The 18,180-nt window shown below is 47.2% G+C and overlaps 1 protein-coding gene across 1 annotated transcript; it reads right to left on the reverse strand.

Moving 5' to 3' along the window:
* Positions 1-945: 945 nt before the first annotated feature.
* Kcnmb3 (potassium calcium-activated channel subfamily M regulatory beta subunit 3) lies at positions 946-17,179 on the reverse strand. The gene is made up of 4 exons (XM_036190232.1): positions 17,118-17,179; positions 7,230-7,403; positions 2,553-2,751; positions 946-1,365 (listed from the first exon to the last, which is right to left on the reverse strand). The coding sequence occupies exons 1-4, from the start codon at positions 17,177-17,179 to the stop codon at positions 946-948; spliced, it is 855 nt and encodes a 284-aa protein (XP_036046125.1).
* Positions 17,180-18,180: the final 1,001 nt, after the last annotated feature.

Genomic DNA, 18,180 nt, shown 5'->3' on the forward strand with positions numbered 1-18,180 from the left:
ATACAAACAAGTGTAAGGTGGATTTTCCAGGCAGCAGCTTTCCTCTTGGAATGGAGAGTAAGGGAAGAACAAACGACAATAAATGCGGCAGACGTGGGTTTTCTTCCGTTGTTGGCAGTTTTGATCTACTTGTAGTAAATGAACTGCTAGCTATGAGTATGTGTACGTGTGTTGTCCACACGCCTGCATGCATGTGTCATGTGTGGAGACCAGAGCAATTTCAGGTGGTGGTCCTCAGTCGCTGTCCACGTTTGAGACAGGGTCTCTCTTTGACCTGGAGGTCACAGATTTGCTATTCTGGTGTCCCCGGTGTTGGGGATCCAGGTCCAGGCCAACAGGCCTGCTTTGTCTTTGTTGTTTTGTTTGCTTGTTTGTTTTTGTTTTGTTGGTGTCTGAGAAACCAAACTCAGGCTCTCATTTTACCAACTGAGCCATGGCCCCAGCTCCCACTGCCCTTTTCTGTGAGAAATGTCATGTGAACTGCACATGCTGGCAGCTGAGTGCTTGACGGACAGGTTCATGCCAACATATTCCTTGGAGAAATAAAGTTATGTAGAGGAGTGCCTTGAATTAATTTTACCTATGAGGAGAAAGGTGCTTCCTTGGCTTATCTGAGGTGACTGGGAAAAGAAAGACTGTTGAAACTGTACACATTTTTAGAATAAATAGAAAACAGTCAACATTTGAAGAATGGTTCCCCTGTGGAAAGCTGTGGTGCCTGCCTTTGCCCTGTACACAACAGGTTTGTAAGCAGATATCACTGGTTTAGTGCTAGGGATCAAATCCAGAACCTTGTGTGTGCTAGGCAGGTGCTCTATCTGGAAGCTGTAACCCCAGCTATGTTCTCAGACAAGATCTGTATATAGTCCAAGCTGGCTTTGAACATGATCCTCCTGCCTCAGCCTCAATGCTGGGCTCACAAGGCTCCGCCATGCCTGGCAGTGCTCAAGTCGTCAGCTGGAGCATCTCGGGATGGGAGAAGTGCAGCCGCCTCTTCAGCTCTCTGTTCCTTCCCTGGCTCTTCGTCGTACTGCACAGCGGAAACCTGCGCCTGCCCACAGAACGTGCTCTGCCTCCTTCCTGAACTCTCGTCACCATGCTGTACTGCTCACACTGAAGAGATAAATGCTGTGTCAACCTCACCAAGCCAACAATCAGGGCCCCACCCAGCAAAGTCAACAAAGGCCAAAACAAGCAATGGAAGACAACCTTGGGGCCAGACTTCCTCAGGACGACTCCCAGCTGGCCATCGGGACTGTAGAAGCAAGTGAAAGTTCCATTTCTGTGATCGAAGAACTCCTTGATGTCCCGGGCAGTGTTAAGCAGATTATCCCTGTCTTGGTGACACTTGGGTGTATAAAAGCACTGGAGATTGGAGGAGGAAAAATGCACTGTCAACAGTGGCCAGCACAAAGGGCTCCAGGCGAATGTTATGGTGAGGGTCATGGTATTTGACATGGTCATCTTGCATAATGTGGAGGGAAGGGAAGGGTTGGCAATAGGGCTTAGAATGAAATGACTGTGTCTCTTAGCTATCGGGCTCCCATGCTGAGGGGACTACAGGACTGTGAGACATGGAGCAACGGTGCTTGCTGCCAAGCCTTACCACCTGAGTTCTAGACCCAGGATCACACAGTGGAAGGAGAGAACTGATGCCTGTGAGTTTTCCTTACATCTCCACACACCATGGCACCTACACACACACACACACACACACACTTTTCAATGTGTGACTTTAAAAGTGGCTTCATCCAATATAGAAAACCAGAAATCATTAGATTAAGTGTTTAATCACCACAACACTGTTATAGCATGTCTTCTAACAAGACTGTCATAGTTAAGTGTAACTATGAACTGTGAATCACATGAACCAGTGTATAATTTATAAGTTCTTTAAATGTCTTAAGAATTACTGCCAGGTGCTGGTGGCACATACCTTTAATCCCAGCACTTGAGAGGCAGAGGCAGGTGGATCTCTGAGTTTGAGGCCAGCCTGATCTAGAGTGAGTTCCAACATAGTCAGGACTACCAAGAGAAACCCTGTCTAAACCCTACCCCCCCCCCAAGAATTACCAACTTGGCTGAAGGAAGACTGCATTCATTCATTCTAACCAGTACTACAATGGGGAGACACTGCCCACTTAGGACTTCACACTGAGCCAGGAAACTGGAATATATCTCTCCTTTCTGTGTGCCCATTTCTCTTCCAAGACTGCTGCCAGCTCCATTTAGCCTGATGGAATACTTTGAAGATATTCAGTTGGTAGAGTCCTTGCCTAGCATACACAAATCCCTTGTTCAATCCTCAGCCACTTATAACAAGGTGTGGTAATCCCAGTACTTGGGAGGTAGAGCTAGATGATTCCAATTGCAAGGTCATCCTTGGCTACATAGCAAGTTTGGGAACATCCTGGGCTACATGACACACACACCCTCCAAAAAAGAAAGCGTTCACTAGAAGGGAACTGGCTTTCCACAGATGGCTTGTGCCCACTCAGGTGGCACTATGGAAGGGCAGCCGAGAGAGCTCTTAGACAGCAAATCCATGTTACCTTGGGGTTGGTCCTGACTGCCTCATCGTCGTAGTGAAGAAGCACTTTCTGGCCTGAGTGGGTGAGGTTGACGAACACCTGCAGACAGGGATACCCACCCTGGTCCTGGCAGCTGCTCTCACAGGTGAAGGCGAAGTTCAGCCAATCGTCTGCAATGTGTGTGTGGATGGTGGTGCAGTTTGATTCTTCTCTGTTAGAGCTGTGAAATAAAAAAGTATTCTTCCTAAGTAAGGATGTAAGAATTTGAAAGCAGCCAGGCGGTAGTGGCACACGCCTTTAATCCCAGCACTTGGGAGGCAGAGGCAGGCATATCTCTATGAGTTTAAGGCCAGACTGGTCTACAGAGTGAGTTCCCAGACAGCCAGGGCTACACAGTGAAACCCTATCTTGACTTCCCCTACCCCCCACGAAAATGCAAGTTTTAGGAGAAATTAACTAAGAACCATTACCTGATTGGGGGCGGGGGTGTCTTTCTGTATGCTGTAAATATGTGTTTCTCTGATTGGTTGATAAATAAAGCCATTTGGCCTATGACAAGGCAGCTTAGAGCCAGGCAGGAAATTCAAAGAGAGAGACAGGAAGAAGGCAAGGGGGAGACACCAGTGAGCTGCTCAAGGAACAACATGTAATGGGATGTAGATAAAGCCACAGAACATGTGGTGATACATAGGTTAATAGTTATGGGCTAATTTAAGATATAAGAGCTAGCTAGCAAAAGGCTAGAGCCATGGGCATACAGTTATAATTAATATAAGCCTCTGTGTGTTTACTTGGGGGACGAGAATGGGAGAGACACAGGATAACTTTCAGCTACAATTACCCTAAATACTGAGCCACCAAGAATCACACTTGGACAACACACCATCCCTCATGTCATATTTTTTTGATGTATCTACCAGCTTCCTGGTGAAAATGGGTCTTTGGAAGGGGTTCTGGTAGTGAGGCTGAGTCTACATCCTGCTCTGCTTCCAGAGGTAGAAGCAAGTGTGTTGAGATCTCCCCTGGGAGACAGGCTGACTTTGTGCCCTTGAATTCCTTAGGGTGCCAAGCTACATCCTGTTCATCTTCATGCTCCAGGGAGCGTGTCATGATGGCAAAATGCTACAAGCTCCATCACATTGGACCTAATTACATTGTCTTGGAAAACACTACTAAGAGCTTGCCCTGGGTCATGTACAGATAATATCTTGTACTAGTTATTCCTCTGTTGCTATGATAAAACTCTATGACCAAAGGCAACTCAAGGAAGATAGTTTATTTTGGCTTATGGGATGAGTCTTCCATGGGGGAAGGCGGGCATGGCAGCATTAGGTGTGAAAAGTTGTCCTTAGACTGAGCAGTGGTGGCGCACACCTTTAATCCCAGCACTTGGGAGGCAGAGGCTGGAGGATCTCTGTGAGTTCAAGGCCAGCCTGGACTACAGAGTGAGTTCCAGGAAAGGCGCAAAACTACATAGAGAAACCCTGTCTCAAAAAATAAAAAGAAAATAAAAAAAGAAAAAAGAAATAAAAAAGAAAAGTTGTCCAGACTGATGATCGATGTTGGAGAACCCAGGCCACTGCAGGTAACACCATCCCTAGGCAGATCGGTCTGGACTTTTTAGGAAAACTAGCTGAGCATAATAACCAAGTGAGCCAGAGAGCAAGGCAGCAAGCAGCATTTCCTTCATGGTTCCTGTCTTCAGTTCCTGCCCTGACTTCCCTCAATGATAGACTCCGACATAATCCAAATAAACCCTGTCCTCCCCTGAGTTGCCTTTGGTCATGTTGTTTATCATAGCAATGGAAAGAAAACTAGAACATATGGACACCAAGAAGACAAGACTCTAGGCATGTCTTTAGGAAGTTTCTAGATTGGATTAAGAGGGAAGACCCACCCTAACTGAGATCCTGTCCGGAGGGCCGGGATCCTACACTTAATGAAAAGAGAAAGACTAACTCACCGCTCCTGTTGCCTCTGCCACCCCACCATGCTGGCTTGTGCGCTCAAAGTGGGAGCCAAAATAGACACTTTCTTGAGTTGTTTCTCATCGCGTGTTTGGTGAGAAAAATGGCTAACAGACTATGTGTGGACTCTGCTCCCCACGAGCCCTCCTACACATGGCACAGTGGGCAGATCCCTTTCATCCCCACTTACTTTTAAAGCAGTTAAAAAAAGCCCTGTACAGAGCCAGTGCTTCCCTACACTCTCAATATCAGCCACAATTGTTTGCCTCTAGAACTAGTGGAAGGCTTGGAGATGGGTGTGTGTGCCAGCAGAGGCCACGGCAAAATGTTGGGGTGGATAATAGGAGGCAGGCTAGGAGGTGGAGGACCTCAGACCATACAAGCCAAGTAGTCCGGGCAGTCTCTAGACTCCTCAAGCACCTAGAAGAGAATTCAGTCCAGCTGATACCAATCGGAAAACTAGGTCAGAATTCTGAACTCAAGAGGTGTGAACTACCAACTGTTAAGCCAAGTGCACAGTGCTCCACTACAGCAGTGATAGAGAACTATACAGATGCTCTGGATATGTCAAAGTGACTGCAAACCTGAAAAAAAATAAATAAAACACTTAGAAGTAGCCTAAGAAAAATGTCAAGCAACTGAAAAATTACAGAAATGAAAAAGTACTTACTTGTGCCAGTGAGACAGTAAAGGCGTTTGCCACATGAAGCCTGACCACCTCAGTGCAATCCGCAGACCCCATGTGGTAGAACTAACTCCTCACAGTGGCCTTCAGACATGAGTGTGGTGTACACACACACACACACACACACACACACACACACACACACACAATCAGACATGAGCGTGGCACACACATGCACACACACTATTAGACAGGAGTCTAATAAGCACTAATAAGCACATTTTAAATTTGAAAACAAAAATTCTTTCTGAGCTTTAGTTCTGGCTTGTTTTTCTGCCTATCTATTTAAACTCAGCATCCTAAGGTACTGCCTTAGAGCCAGCTGTCCCCTGATTCCCAAGTGCTGATTGTGGTCTGGCTATCTCTCAGGGACCTCAGAGCACTGCAATAGAGAGTGATACCCTAGGCACAAGAGCCAAGCCAGAACACTTAAAGTACAACGAAGGGTATTTAGAGCTTGAAAATGATGTTGTTATTTTGGTAGCTCTGTGTCCCTTTGCCATGCATCCCTTCTTTTACTGTCTGAGAATTTCATCCATGCACATGTGTTTGATCAAAGCCAACACCCTTTGCTCTTCCCATTCCCTCTACCGCTTTTCCCTCCAAGCTCCATGTGTTTGCTGGTTTAATCCACAGAGGCCACTCATCTGTATGCACAGAGTGTGGGTCCATCTGGTGAAGCATGCGTAATCTCCCAGGGGTGGAGTCCCCGAGGAAACTGACTCCCTCCTGCATCAGGCATCAGTTGCAATAATTCCTCTGCTAAGGGTGGAACTTCTCAAGTGTCTCCCATTTGTGCTGGGGTTTTGCTGGCTTGATCTGCAATTCTCTGTCCCTTTGACTAAAAGATTCGGGGTTGAGAGAAAGGGGTGAGTGAGTCACCCTAGAAATCTGAACTGTTGTTGTTAAGGGACCAATCCCTCAGATGCTGAAGAATGATAAGGTGAGGCAGAAATGACCACCACTGGCTGCTCAGGCAATGTCTTCACAGCTCCCATTAAGCAATTTCCAGAAATATTTAGAAAGTAAAACAAATATAAGTCACAGATTGCCCTCAGCTTATAGCAGATCTCCTGCAACCACCTCCCTGATACATCACGTGTTTAAACAAGCAGCTGTTAGATCATAGACTCCTCTTGCAGAGGACTGATTAGTCTCAGTACTCATCAGTCAGCTCAAAACTCCCTGTAACTCCAGCTACAGGAGACCTGACACCTCTGGCCTCCAAGGGCACACACCAACACACACACACATACGTGATTCAAAACAAAAGTCTAAACTTCTGAGGCTCTCAAAAATGGCTCAGAGGGGAAAGGTATCTGCCAGGAAGCCTGAAACATGAGTCTAATCCCTTGGACCCATATGGTTGAGAGAGAGAACTGATTCCTCAAAGTTGTTTCTTAATGTGGCTAGCTGGTTCTCTCTCTCTCTCTCTCTCTCTCTCTCTCTCTCTCTCTCTCTCTCTCTCTCTCCTCTCTCTGAATTTGCCCATATATGCAGATGTGTATGTGAACATCCATTTCTTCAGCTCACATAGACATGTGCCATGCAGTCATATGTGTTTTTTTTAAGGTGAGAGAAAATGACTAACAGAAGAAGGAGAGAGCTAGAAGGAACTCTGAGGAAGAGCTACAAATGTCTAACTCGAAGGTCACATAATCCCTCATGGTTACAAGAATGAACTGGGCTCTGAGCATCCTAGCAGCCACTGTAGTTAGGGAGCAAACAGATGTGAGATGCCAGTGAGTTACCTGGCTGAGCAGGAGCAGAGAGGGGTTTCTCCTGGTGGTGATACCAGAGAGAAAGCTGGGCTGGCATCTCCTAGCAGGATGCTTTTGTGCTACCAACCATGCTGGTCTCAACTGGCAATGAGACTGTTTGCAGAAACACATGTGGACTGTCAATGTGTTAAGGAATATTTCATACCTCCTCCACCCTCCTCTGTCTCCAGCTTAGACAGGTAAGCCCCAGGGTGTGCTCAGGAGAATGGACTCCAGTGCTGGGCTGGACCCATCTGGGAGCTCTGGGTCTTGGCCTGTGTCTCACCTGAGCATGAAAGGCTTCAGCATGGTGGTCCCCAACAGGAAGAACATCAGCACAGAGGAAGCCATCATGGCAATGCCCAGCAGGGTGGCACGGTCCTCTCCAGCACTTGATGGAAGCTTTGGATGCACCTTCAGCGGCTCTCCATCACTTTTGCCTGAGGCTGGAAGTGCTGTCCTTTGGAGGAAGCCAGAAGGATGCTGTGTGAGCTTAAGAGAGCTCAGGCATTTATCAGGTGGCAATCCTGAATCTGCCTCACTAACAGATATAGGCAGCTTCCTGCAACACCCCAGATCCCATGCTCAGAGCTGGGAACAGGTGCCATCAAAATAAGCCAATATGATATATTGTCAAATATTTTTAAGATATGAAAAGCTAGGTGAGGAGTAATTTACATTATATTGTGTGTTGTTTAAGCTCGTTGAAAGTGGACTCTGGGAGCAAGGATGGCTCCCTTCTCCAAAACTCCAGTATTTTTTTGTCAAGTACACTCCAAGACTTCTTGTCCTGGATCAGGCTGGTCTCTAAGTCCGATAGAAAGGAGATATGCTCCCTAGTCCCATAGAAGGGACAATGGCAGACAGGTAGGAATGTAAAAAGCAGTGCACAGCTTGGGGCTTGGGAAAATGGTAGTGGTTAAAGAGTTAGAAAACTCAAGTTCCCATTCCCAGATCCCAAGTGAATTCTGGGTAATCATTACAGTTGCCTATAATTCTAGCCTGGTGGGGGGCGGGGGTGATGGTGATCTCAGAGCAAGCTGCCCATAGGAGTAGCCATATCAGTAAGCTCTGGGTTTGACTGAGTGACCCTGCCTCAGTGTATACTATGAAAGAGTCCATCTAGAATGATTCAGGACATCAATCTAGTGCCTCCACACACATGCACCCACACATGTGCAAACATGCCCACACATGTATACCACATACATAGGAAAATGCACTGCATCCCTGAGAGAGGCTGAAGGAGGTCACTGTTGTTTGTCCCATGACATAAAAATGCCTGCAATGGGAACCAGATGCTGGGAGAGGGTGGAGAGAGCAGTTCAGGCCTGCAACTCTCCCAGTCTCAGCTCCCAGCATGTAGCTTTGGGCAGGGCTTCCTCTGTCCTCTCTGCTGGATGTCATGAGCTGCTGGTTGGATGTTTTTCCATCTACCTGTTGCTTGCTATTTGTTCTTTGACTTTTCTTTGCAACATGCGTAATAAACTCACTCCTTTAAAATGGAAAGTGTAGTTATCTTAGTTCTTCTCCCTACAGAGAACATAATGGTGATGTCTATGACTCCAGCACTCAGGAAGTAGAGGCAGGAGGATCAGGAGTCCAAGGTCAACCTTGGCTTCATAGTGAGTTTCAGGCCAACCTGGGCTACATGGAACCCTGTTTTTTAAAAAGGAGGAGGGGACTGGTAGGCAGTTAAGAGTGCCTATGCTCTTGCAGGGGACAGTGTTGGACTCCCCAAACTCACATCAGGTGGCTCACAACGGCCTCCTACTTGTGTCAGGGAATCCAACACCCTCTTTTGGACTTCACAGACATCTGCATGATAGGTGTGCATACAGACAACCAGGTGAACACACACACATACACATAAGAACTTTGAGTTCCTTTTTTAAAGGAAGAAGGGAGGGAGGGAGAGAGGGAGGGAGGGAGGGAGGGAGGGAGGGAGGGAGGAGGGAGGGAGAGACTGTAACAAGACTGGGGACTGTTGAGCCTGGGGGCACCTCAGGAGAGCCATCGAATCCATGACTAGAATAGAGGGGCCTGTGTATGGCTGCCATTGGTCACTTGCGATGCATTTTCTGGGCCTGCTTGTCTTTCAGTGAATTCTGTGGCCTTTCTCATGTGACTTCTCCACATTCTCATGAACTCTGCATGGAAAGCACAACTGCAGAGCCATATTTAGGATGAGCGATGACCTGGGACAGAGGTTGCTCTTGTTGTTGCCCCCCCCCCATTACCTGAATGAGACAGCATGCCCTTGGTCTGGTCCACTGCTCACAAGTTCAAGGTCCCTCCCCACACCATCCCTCCATCTTCAAACAAACCCACACTCCTCTCTACCCTTCCCTCCCTTTCTCTCTCCTGTCCCAGGAGCTGAGATGCATCCATTCACAGGGATGTCTGCTGAGTGGTGAAGGCAATTGCGGTCACACACGGTGGCAGCCACAGACTGCACCTGATCAGCTTTTTCTGTCAATTTTTTCCTAGTGTGGTATTGTTTGCTAACACTTTAAAAATCATGATGGTTCTCATTAAATGCTTATTGCTGCCTTTTGAGAACATCACAAGATCTATGTTCCTGCCTTTGGACAGCTGGCCAAACCGTGCTGGCTTCCCTGTGGTCTGGCCTCCCATTGCCGAGGCTCCTCCACTTCCCAAGGTCAGCAGCCATTCATTTCCAACTTAAGAGGCTTCAGGAAATCATAAGCCAAAGAAATGCAGCTCCAAGTGTGAAAACTCAGGCCCCGCCAGTCTGCGGAGAAAGCTTATGAAGTTTTGAGCCAAGCAAAAGTCCCATGGAAGGACTTGCCAGTTGTTTTTGGTTCTGCTTTGCTTTCCAAAAGTGTATGCCATACTTGACCCCATCCCCTTGCTTCTTCCTCTGCCTTCTCTCCCCTGGCACTGCAGACTGTGACAGTGGAGAGCCTGGGTTGTTCCAGCAGCCAGTGCTGAGAAGAGTGCCAGTGTCTCCATGGCTAATGCCACTGTGGGTCCCAGCAAGACTTGCTTGAGATGGTTTGGTTTTGTTGTTTCTGTTTGTTGGTTGGTTTTTTGCATTTATTCATTTTGTGTAATGAGGGTTTCGTGCACACACACACTATGGCTCTTATGTGGAGGTCAGAGGACAACTTGCTACACCCATGTCTTTCCTTTTCCTCTAGGAGCTGAACGCAGGTTACCAGGTATGCTGTTAAGCACCCTTTCCCACTGAGTGATTTTGCCAGCCCTGCTAGGGAATTTTTAATTCTCTCTCTCTGTCTCTCTCTGTGTGTGTCTCTGTCTCTCTCTGTCTCTCTCTCTTACTGTGTATATGAGAGAGAGACCGACAGAGACAGAGAGAGACCATTTTGGTACTAATGTCCATGTGGGATCAGAGGAGAGTGTCTCTTTCATTCTTTTTTAACCACTACATATGCCAGGCTAGGAGCCTCTGGAGAGTCCCCTGTCTCTGCCACCCATTTCACTATAAAAGCACTAGGATTACAGCTCTGGGATTACAGGCATGGACCACTGAAGCTAGCCATTCTGTGGGCTGGGGTAGGGGGTGAACTCAAATCCTCATGCTTACACAGCAAGTGCTTTGCCCACTGCACCATCATTCCAGCCCCCTCCACTTTGCCTTCCAGGCAGTATGGAGAGAGAGTATGGTTTCTCAATGGGCCCTGAGGCTGTGGCTCCTCAGTTAAGCTAGGCCAACCAGCCAGCAAGCCCAGAGATCCTCCTGCCTTGGCCTCTGCCAGTGTCTGGCTTTTTTGTGCATGTTCTAAGCGATCAAGCATGGGTCCTTGTGCTTCCAGAGGAAGTACTGTACCCACTGAGCCATCTGCCCAGCCCTGTCTGCGGTGCTTGGCAAGCTGCAGGAAAATAGATTCTGATCATCCTGGGCCAGACATGCCATCTTGTCTATTTCTGCCCACTTTATACCAAGTATTTGTGGGAAATTAACAGTCACAGAGCTCCACTGTAAGAAAGTGACTTCGTAGATAGAGTAATAATGGAAAGTCATTGAAATTTGCATGTAGATTCTCTTTAGAGAGGATAGTTTATGCAGTACACACAGAGGACATCAGGTAGATAGGAACTAGAGTACCATCTGCAATCAACATACCATATCTTATGACTGTAGAAGTAATGGGCTTCTGCTTCAGCTGTGTGGCAAACTGCCAAGCTACTCCAACTGAGCACGCAGTCAGTGTTGACTAAAGCTTCAAGAGAAAACCACAAGGGATATATATATATATATATGAAAAGGGGAACCCTAGCCTGAGCATGTGGCCTTGTAGAACCTGCCCCCAAGAAGCTGAGGCAGGAAGACGATGAGTTTGAGGCCGGCCTGGGCAAGACTGTGTTTTATTTAAAGAAGAAGAAGGAGGAGGAGGAGGAGGAGGAGGAGGAGGAGGAGGAGAAAGAGGAAGAGGAAGAGGAAGAGGAGGAGAAAGGAAAGAAGGAAGGGTGAAAGAAATAATGAATGAATGGATTCTTAGACATGGCCGAGAGAGGTGCTCACAGGTAAGCTCAACACCTGTGAGTGGAGGCAGGGGAATCTAGAGTTCAAGGCCAGCCGTGGCTGTACAGTAGTGAGTTAGAAGTCAACCTGGCTATTTGAGACCCTATCTTAAAGAGAAGGTAAGTAAACATTTACTTTGGGGCCTGTCTTATGTTGAGAGTGAAATTAAAGACTGGAAAGTAATGTTCCTGTCCTTGGGGGTTCTCCAAGTCTGGAGTTAGGCTTGGAGCTGGCAGGGAAGTGTTGGGTTCCAGGCCGTCTGGTAGAGAGCCCTGTGCAGGCCACTTCTGCTGTGCCTGTAGTGGGGGAGGGTGCTTAGGAATGCTGGCTTTGAAATCTGATTAGTGTTTTGCTAGCATGTGAATTTTAAGAAGAGGAAATACATAACAAAAATCCGAGAGAACCAGCATTTCATACTTCAGATAAACCAACTAAGTAAAGTGGAATGTTAGAACCTTGTGGCAATCCTCAGGGACTTGGCATTCAGTGTTCTGACTCTGTGTTTGCTTGTGTGGTTGGTTGATTAATTGCTTGAGACAGGGTCTTCCTCTGTTACTAGGCTGGCTTTGAACTCGTGATCCTTCTACCTCAGCCTCCCAAGTGCTAGGATTATAAACTTGAGCCAGCACATCAATGGAGTTTGTACTTGGACTCAACACTACCCCAAATTCAAGGACCTCAAACTAAGAAGTCAGTTTAACACTGTTCCCTCTGACACCCAGAAAAGCCAACAAGGATCTAAAAGAAGAGTCTGTTCCAGCCTTGTTCTGGAAAACACTTCAGACTTCTAAAGACTGCATGTACATGCTCACACACCACAGAACACAGAACAAAGAAACAAGGGCCTTTGGTTGCAAAACAAACAACCAGAATAAAAGAATCAGATCCACACCAAAAAAATTTTCTTTCAGGTGTTTTGAAAAATATAAAATATACATACATGATATTTAAAGAAATAGAAGATTAACATATCAAAAAATAAGACCATCTAAGATATGACTAAGCTGATAGGATTTTAAAAATCCAAATAGTGGGCTGGAGAGATGGCTTTGAGGTCAGTAGCATGGACTGCTTAGGAGGACCTAAGTTTGGCTCCCAGCACTCACACTGGCCACTCACAAAAGCCTGTAACTCCAGGTCCAGGGTGTTCAGAGTATTGTGAAATAGAATATTTGTTTAACTATGTAAATATGTATTGCATTTGTTTATGCTGCATATGTTTAGCTATGTAAAGATATGTTGGTGTTTCACGTTGCCTGCCTAAGGCACCTGATTGGTCTAATAAAAAGGTGAATGTCCAATACCTAGGCAGTAGAGGGATAGGCAAGGCTGGTGGGCAGAGAGAGAAAGGGAGCCAGTCAGTCAGCTAGGAACCAGACAGACAGACAGACAAAGAAGAAGCAGGAAAGCAGGATGGACAGTTCATAGATGAGGTAAATGAGCTTTGGAGCAGCACATAGATTAATAGAAATGGGTTAAGTCAAAAAAAAAAAAAAAAAGAGCTAGCTAGAAACAGGTCTAAACTAAGGCTAAGCATTCATAATTAATAAGTCTCAGTGTCATGATTGGGGGGCTGGCAGTGCAAGAACACCTGCTCCACCAGGGTCTGATATCCTTTTCTGGCCTCTGGAGAACACTTACATGGGTATACACACACACACACACACACACACACACACACACACACACACACACACAGAGAGAGAGAGACAGAGACAGAGACAGAGACAGAGACAGAGACAAAGACAGAGAGAAAGAATAAAATATCCAGGAAGACTTTCTAGAAATGAAAAAGTTAGGCAAGGTGAAACCTGTGAAGTATGATGCCTCATGCCTGTAAGCCAACTCTTGAGGGGCAGGAGCATTGCCCTGATTCTGTGAGAAGTCATTGTGAGGCCTGAGGAGGACATCTGGCATCCTGCTCTATCACTCCCCACCTTATTTATTGGAGACAGGGTCTGTCACACGCCTAGAACCAGGCTGGCAACCAGCACGACCAGCAATCCTCCTGATTCTTCCACCTCTCACAACACCAGGGTTACAGACAGACGTGTGACCACAGCCAGCTTTTCCCATGGGCTCCTGGGATTGGAACTCAGGTCCTCATGCTTGCATAGAAAAAGCTCTCACATACTGATCCAGATCCCCAGCCCACTTTCTGTGATCGTGATACCAACCTGGGCTATATCGTTCAGCCACAGCAAAACCCTGCCTCAAAAATGAGGACAGAGTGATGAGGCAGGACGAACAAACTCAGGGATCAGACCTAAATGCCGATTAGATACACCTGAAAAGATCAATGCTAACCAAGGCTCTGCTGGCTCTACAAAACGTCCCGAGTGCAGTACAGACGGCTGTGGGAACAGAAGTAACAGATTTTAAAAGCCTAGGTTAAAGGAAACAGAAGAAGGCAAGCAAGTGCCCACGCCTGCAATTCCAGCAGTTAGGGGCTGGAGGCCCGAGGATTAGAAGGTCAAGTTTCATCATTGGCTACATAGTGAATTGAAGGCTTGCCTTGTTTACACTAGAGCTGGTATAAGAGGTGGAGAGAGGGAGGGTTGGGGGTAAGAAGATAATATTGTTATACTTTTCCTACAAATCTAAACCACTGACATACAGAAAGGTATCGATCAAAATGTCACAAAAAGCAAGCTAAGGGGCTAGAGAGACAGGCTGCTCAGTTGTTAAGAGTGGGTATAGCTCCCTTGCAGAGGACATGAGTTTGTTCTCAGCCCCATGTTAGAAAGTTTACAACTGCCTGTAATTCCAGTTGTGAGGGATCTGACACTCTCTTCTGGGCTCCAAGTGTGTGTGTGTGTGTGTGTGTGTACATAAGTGAAATGCGCACAGAGGCACAGAGGCATTGGATCCCATTGTAGCTGGACTTACAGGTGATTATGAGCTGCCTAATGTGGGATAGGAACTGAACCTTGGCCCTTTGCAAGAGCAGTGGGCAATGTTAGCCACTGTACTATCATCTCTCCAGTCCCAAGTCTGTCATTAAAAAATTATTTTTATATGTATAATGTTTTACCTTCATGTGTTTTGTGCATCACATTCATGCCTGGTGTCCCTGGAGGCCAGAAGAGGACACTGGATCCCCTGGAGTTTCAGAGGGCTGCAAGCCACTGTGTGGGTGCTGGGAACGAAACCTGGTCCTCTGGAAAAGTAGCCAGTGCTAACTACTACACCATCTCTCCAGCTCCTCAAGTTTACCATTTTAAGTACAGTTCCCTTCCTGATTAGTCCTGTCTTTATATGGTTTTAAACAAATGTGATCACATTAAATAGTTTGGGGTGTTTTTTTTTTTAAATATTGTATTTCTCGCTTAATTTCCATGTCATTACAATTCTCTGTAAGCTCTCTACTGATGATTTAACAGTCCATCAATCGGATGAGATGTACAGTTCCGGCCTGCATCCTCAGAGTTGAACATTATTAGCTTGTCTTCAGTTGCTGAGACTGTAACAGCCCTGTCTTTGATGAACTCCGTGGTATGTACAGGCACTTTTCATCCCAGGATCTCAGAGTGATTAGGAATGATCTCATTTGCTCTCTTGTCAGCGAGATGAGTCGATAACATTTTAATTATCTTTTGTCCTGGGGACATCAACAACTATTCTCTGTTGCACTGTCCTCCCTGCCCTGTCCTCCCCACCCTGCCCTCCCTGCCCAGTCCTCCCTGCCCTGTCCCCCTGAAGAGGGTGACATTCCCAACAGTCCTGAGCACAGAACCGCACGCCACCCCCCCCCCCCCACCCCCCACCCCCCACCCCCACCCCACCCCACCACCACCCCACCCCCCCACCCCCCACCACCACCCCCCACCCCCCCCACCCCCCCCCCGCACCTTCTCAGCCTGAGGAAACTGAGTTGTCAAGCACATGAGCAGGCTAGCTTGCTAGCTGCATGGCTTTTCTGGGTGTGACGGGGACAGAAGCCAGCAGCCTTGTCCTTTGACATCTGAACTGTGTGAGAACTGTTCCTTAGAAACTCTCTATAGCTCAGCCACATGTCACAATTCACCTGGTGAGGATTCCCATGCATTTGTGACTCTGGGCATGGGGCATATTCTACTAGCACCTTCCTGAAATGTGTTTCTGTTGAAAAAGAGGCTTTGGTCTTTGCTCTCACCCTTGTAGGTGTTTGTTTTTAATTACAAAACTGCTTAGCAACTTTTTTTTAAACAGCAAATGAGGTTGAATAAAAGCCACCACCAAGTTCAGGGTGGGAGCAAAAAGCTCCCCCCAATTCTGTGTATCAGGAATGAAAGTGAGGTGCAGGTGTGTGGGGGATAGACTGGACTGTCTGTCTTCAGTGTGTTAGGGGTAGACTCGACTGTCATCCGTGTCATGAGCAGCATGGGGACAGACCTTCAAGAGCAGTGTCTTAACTTTCACTTGCTGGCCTGGTTGCCGCTCAGTTTCCTGCCATGCAGAGACTCACTGTAATGGCTCATAAACACATTAGTTCATAGCTAGGAGAGTGGTCTGCTCTGTGGGCTGACCCTCCTACCTGCCTGAATCCCATCCCCAACCCGTCCAACCCCCTCCTTCTTCTCCTTCACACCCAGGAGGGTAGTTAAAACTGGTGAGCTGGTGCCCAGCCCCCATTAACAAACCATCCAAGCTTCCTGTGGTGGGAGAGTGTGACTTCAAGATGTACCCCTCCCAAGAATATGCCAGCACATCTTTAATATCTCGTTACTCAGAAAGCCCTGGGCACTGATCTCCTCTCCTCCGCCCATTTCTGACTCTCCTGTCCCAGCTCTGGGACAGGCATGGGAGTGCCACTTCCCTTAAGCTCATAACTCTCCTGTTTTGCATACCCTTGGGGATATGGGGGTCCTAAGATAATCCTTTTCACTTCTTCCTTTATATAGCATAGCTGAGTGGTGCCCATCTACAATCTGCGCACTTCGGAGGTGGAGGCAGGAAGATAAAGAGTTCAAGGTCACCCTCGGTGACATGGCACATTTGTAGTCAACCTGATCTACATGGGACCCTGTCTCAAAAACAAACAATACCCAAAACAATAATATAAAAAAGCTCATGTCCATAGGATATACAGACTTACTTAGTTTAGAGAGTTCAAGGAGAGTGTACCCCGGGGCTAGGGCACACATAGATTAAGTGTCACTATTTCAAGGTAAGAAGTGACAGAGACTCAGAATCTTACAGCTGCCTAGGTGGGGAGCTGGAACCCGAGCCTTGGTCTGGACTATCGAGACTTCACCAATGGGACCAAAGGCTGGTCATTTCTTCACACGAAAGGTATTTGCTGAGCACTGCCTGAGTGTTGGGATCCCAAGACCACACCACCTGTGTGACCTCTGCACCCAGATACATTGGTCCACACCTAGAATCCCAGCACTGGAGAAGTGGAGGCAGGAAGATCATTCTTAACTGTATAGAGAACTTGAGGCCAGCCAGGTCTACAAAATCCTGTCTCAAAACAACAGGCAAAGGTGAGGTGGGGTGCGGTTAGGTGGTAGGTGGTGGGAGGGTTGGGAAATAAGAGAGTGTAGTTTGCAGGTGCCTGGGAGGCATTGCAAGCTGGCCTCCTCAAAGCACCTACCAAGCCTCCCTCAGCATGCCCTCCAGTAGTGCACACAGCTTGTTTGGCAGGATGCACATGAATGGGAAATTCAGATTGGGACTTACCTCCCCTGGTGCCTCCGACCACCCTGCAGTGTGATTTGGACCGGGATGCTGAAGGGCTGCATGAGGCTGGCGCTGCCAGAGTGGATGCTTCTTGCCAGAGTCGTGCCCTTCTAGAACTCGGGAAGCTTAAGCATCATCGGGAATGGAGTCCCAGAGGGAGTTCCCGACTCCCTGCCTACACCACAGCCACCAGGAGCTCTGGTTCCTTCAGAGCAGCAGGACCTCTAGAGGTTTCCTAGAGAGGTGGGGGCTCAGGCAGTCAGGCTGGGCAGAGCGGAGCACTCAGGCACAGGTGCTCATGAAGTACCTATGTGATTCTGCAATCAACAGTTCTCCCCAACATTGCCTGGCACCTGCACCCCCTGTCACCTGTGTTTCCTCTGAAGCCACCAGGCGCATTGTCATAGAGACAAAAGGGCCATGGAAAGTTCTGAGCCTCCAGGGACTCAGTGTAATTGGAGACAGGCATACCTAATACATTGCATATAGAAAGAAGAAATGTTCTGTCCCACATACATTCCTATTTTTCAAAAATTATGTTAGGGTACAGTCTTAACATAGCAGCCTTTTCTGGTTAATTGTCTGTTCTGGTTAAAAGAATTAGCTTCACAAACCTGCAAGATGACTCAATGGATTAAAGGGTCATATGGCCGAGATGACTGGGTGGCCTGAGTTCCATGCCCAGATGACAGGTAAAGGTGGAAGGAGATAGCCAACTCCACACACCTACACAAACAGATCATGCACACACACACTCAAAAATCATAGTATTAATTAATTTTTAAAATTGGCCTCACAGCAGACACAATAGCACACACCTCTGTTTCCAGTCAGAAGGTAGAAGCTCGAGGATCAGAGTTCAGGGTCATCCTCAACTACAGAGTGAGTTTGAGAATGTTCTGAACTCCCTGAGAACTCTGTCTCAAAAAACAAAAGTGTTAGCTTTTATATCATTACATGATTTCCTGGAATTTCTAAGACTCAGTGATGGGCTGGAGAATTGGCTCAGTGGTTAAGATCACTGGCTGCTATCCCAGAAAACACAGGTTCAATTTCCAGCACC

This window comes from Onychomys torridus, chromosome 6 (assembly GCF_903995425.1).
Source record: "Onychomys torridus chromosome 6, mOncTor1.1, whole genome shotgun sequence".
In the NCBI taxonomy this organism is placed as follows: domain Eukaryota; kingdom Metazoa; phylum Chordata; class Mammalia; order Rodentia; family Cricetidae; genus Onychomys; species Onychomys torridus.

Coding starts and splice junctions, on each gene's coding strand:
- Kcnmb3 (XM_036190232.1), bottom strand. CDS start 17,179: ATGCAGCCCTTCAGCATCCCGGTCCAAATCACACTGCAGGGTGGTCGG. Junction 7,404..17,117: donor GGTCGGAGGCACCAGGGGAG/GTAAGTCCCAAT, acceptor CTTCCTCCAAAG/GACAGCACTTCCAGCCTCAG. Junction 2,752..7,229: donor CTGAAGCCTTTCATGCTCAG/GTGAGACACAGG, acceptor TTTATTTCACAG/CTCTAACAGAGAAGAATCAA.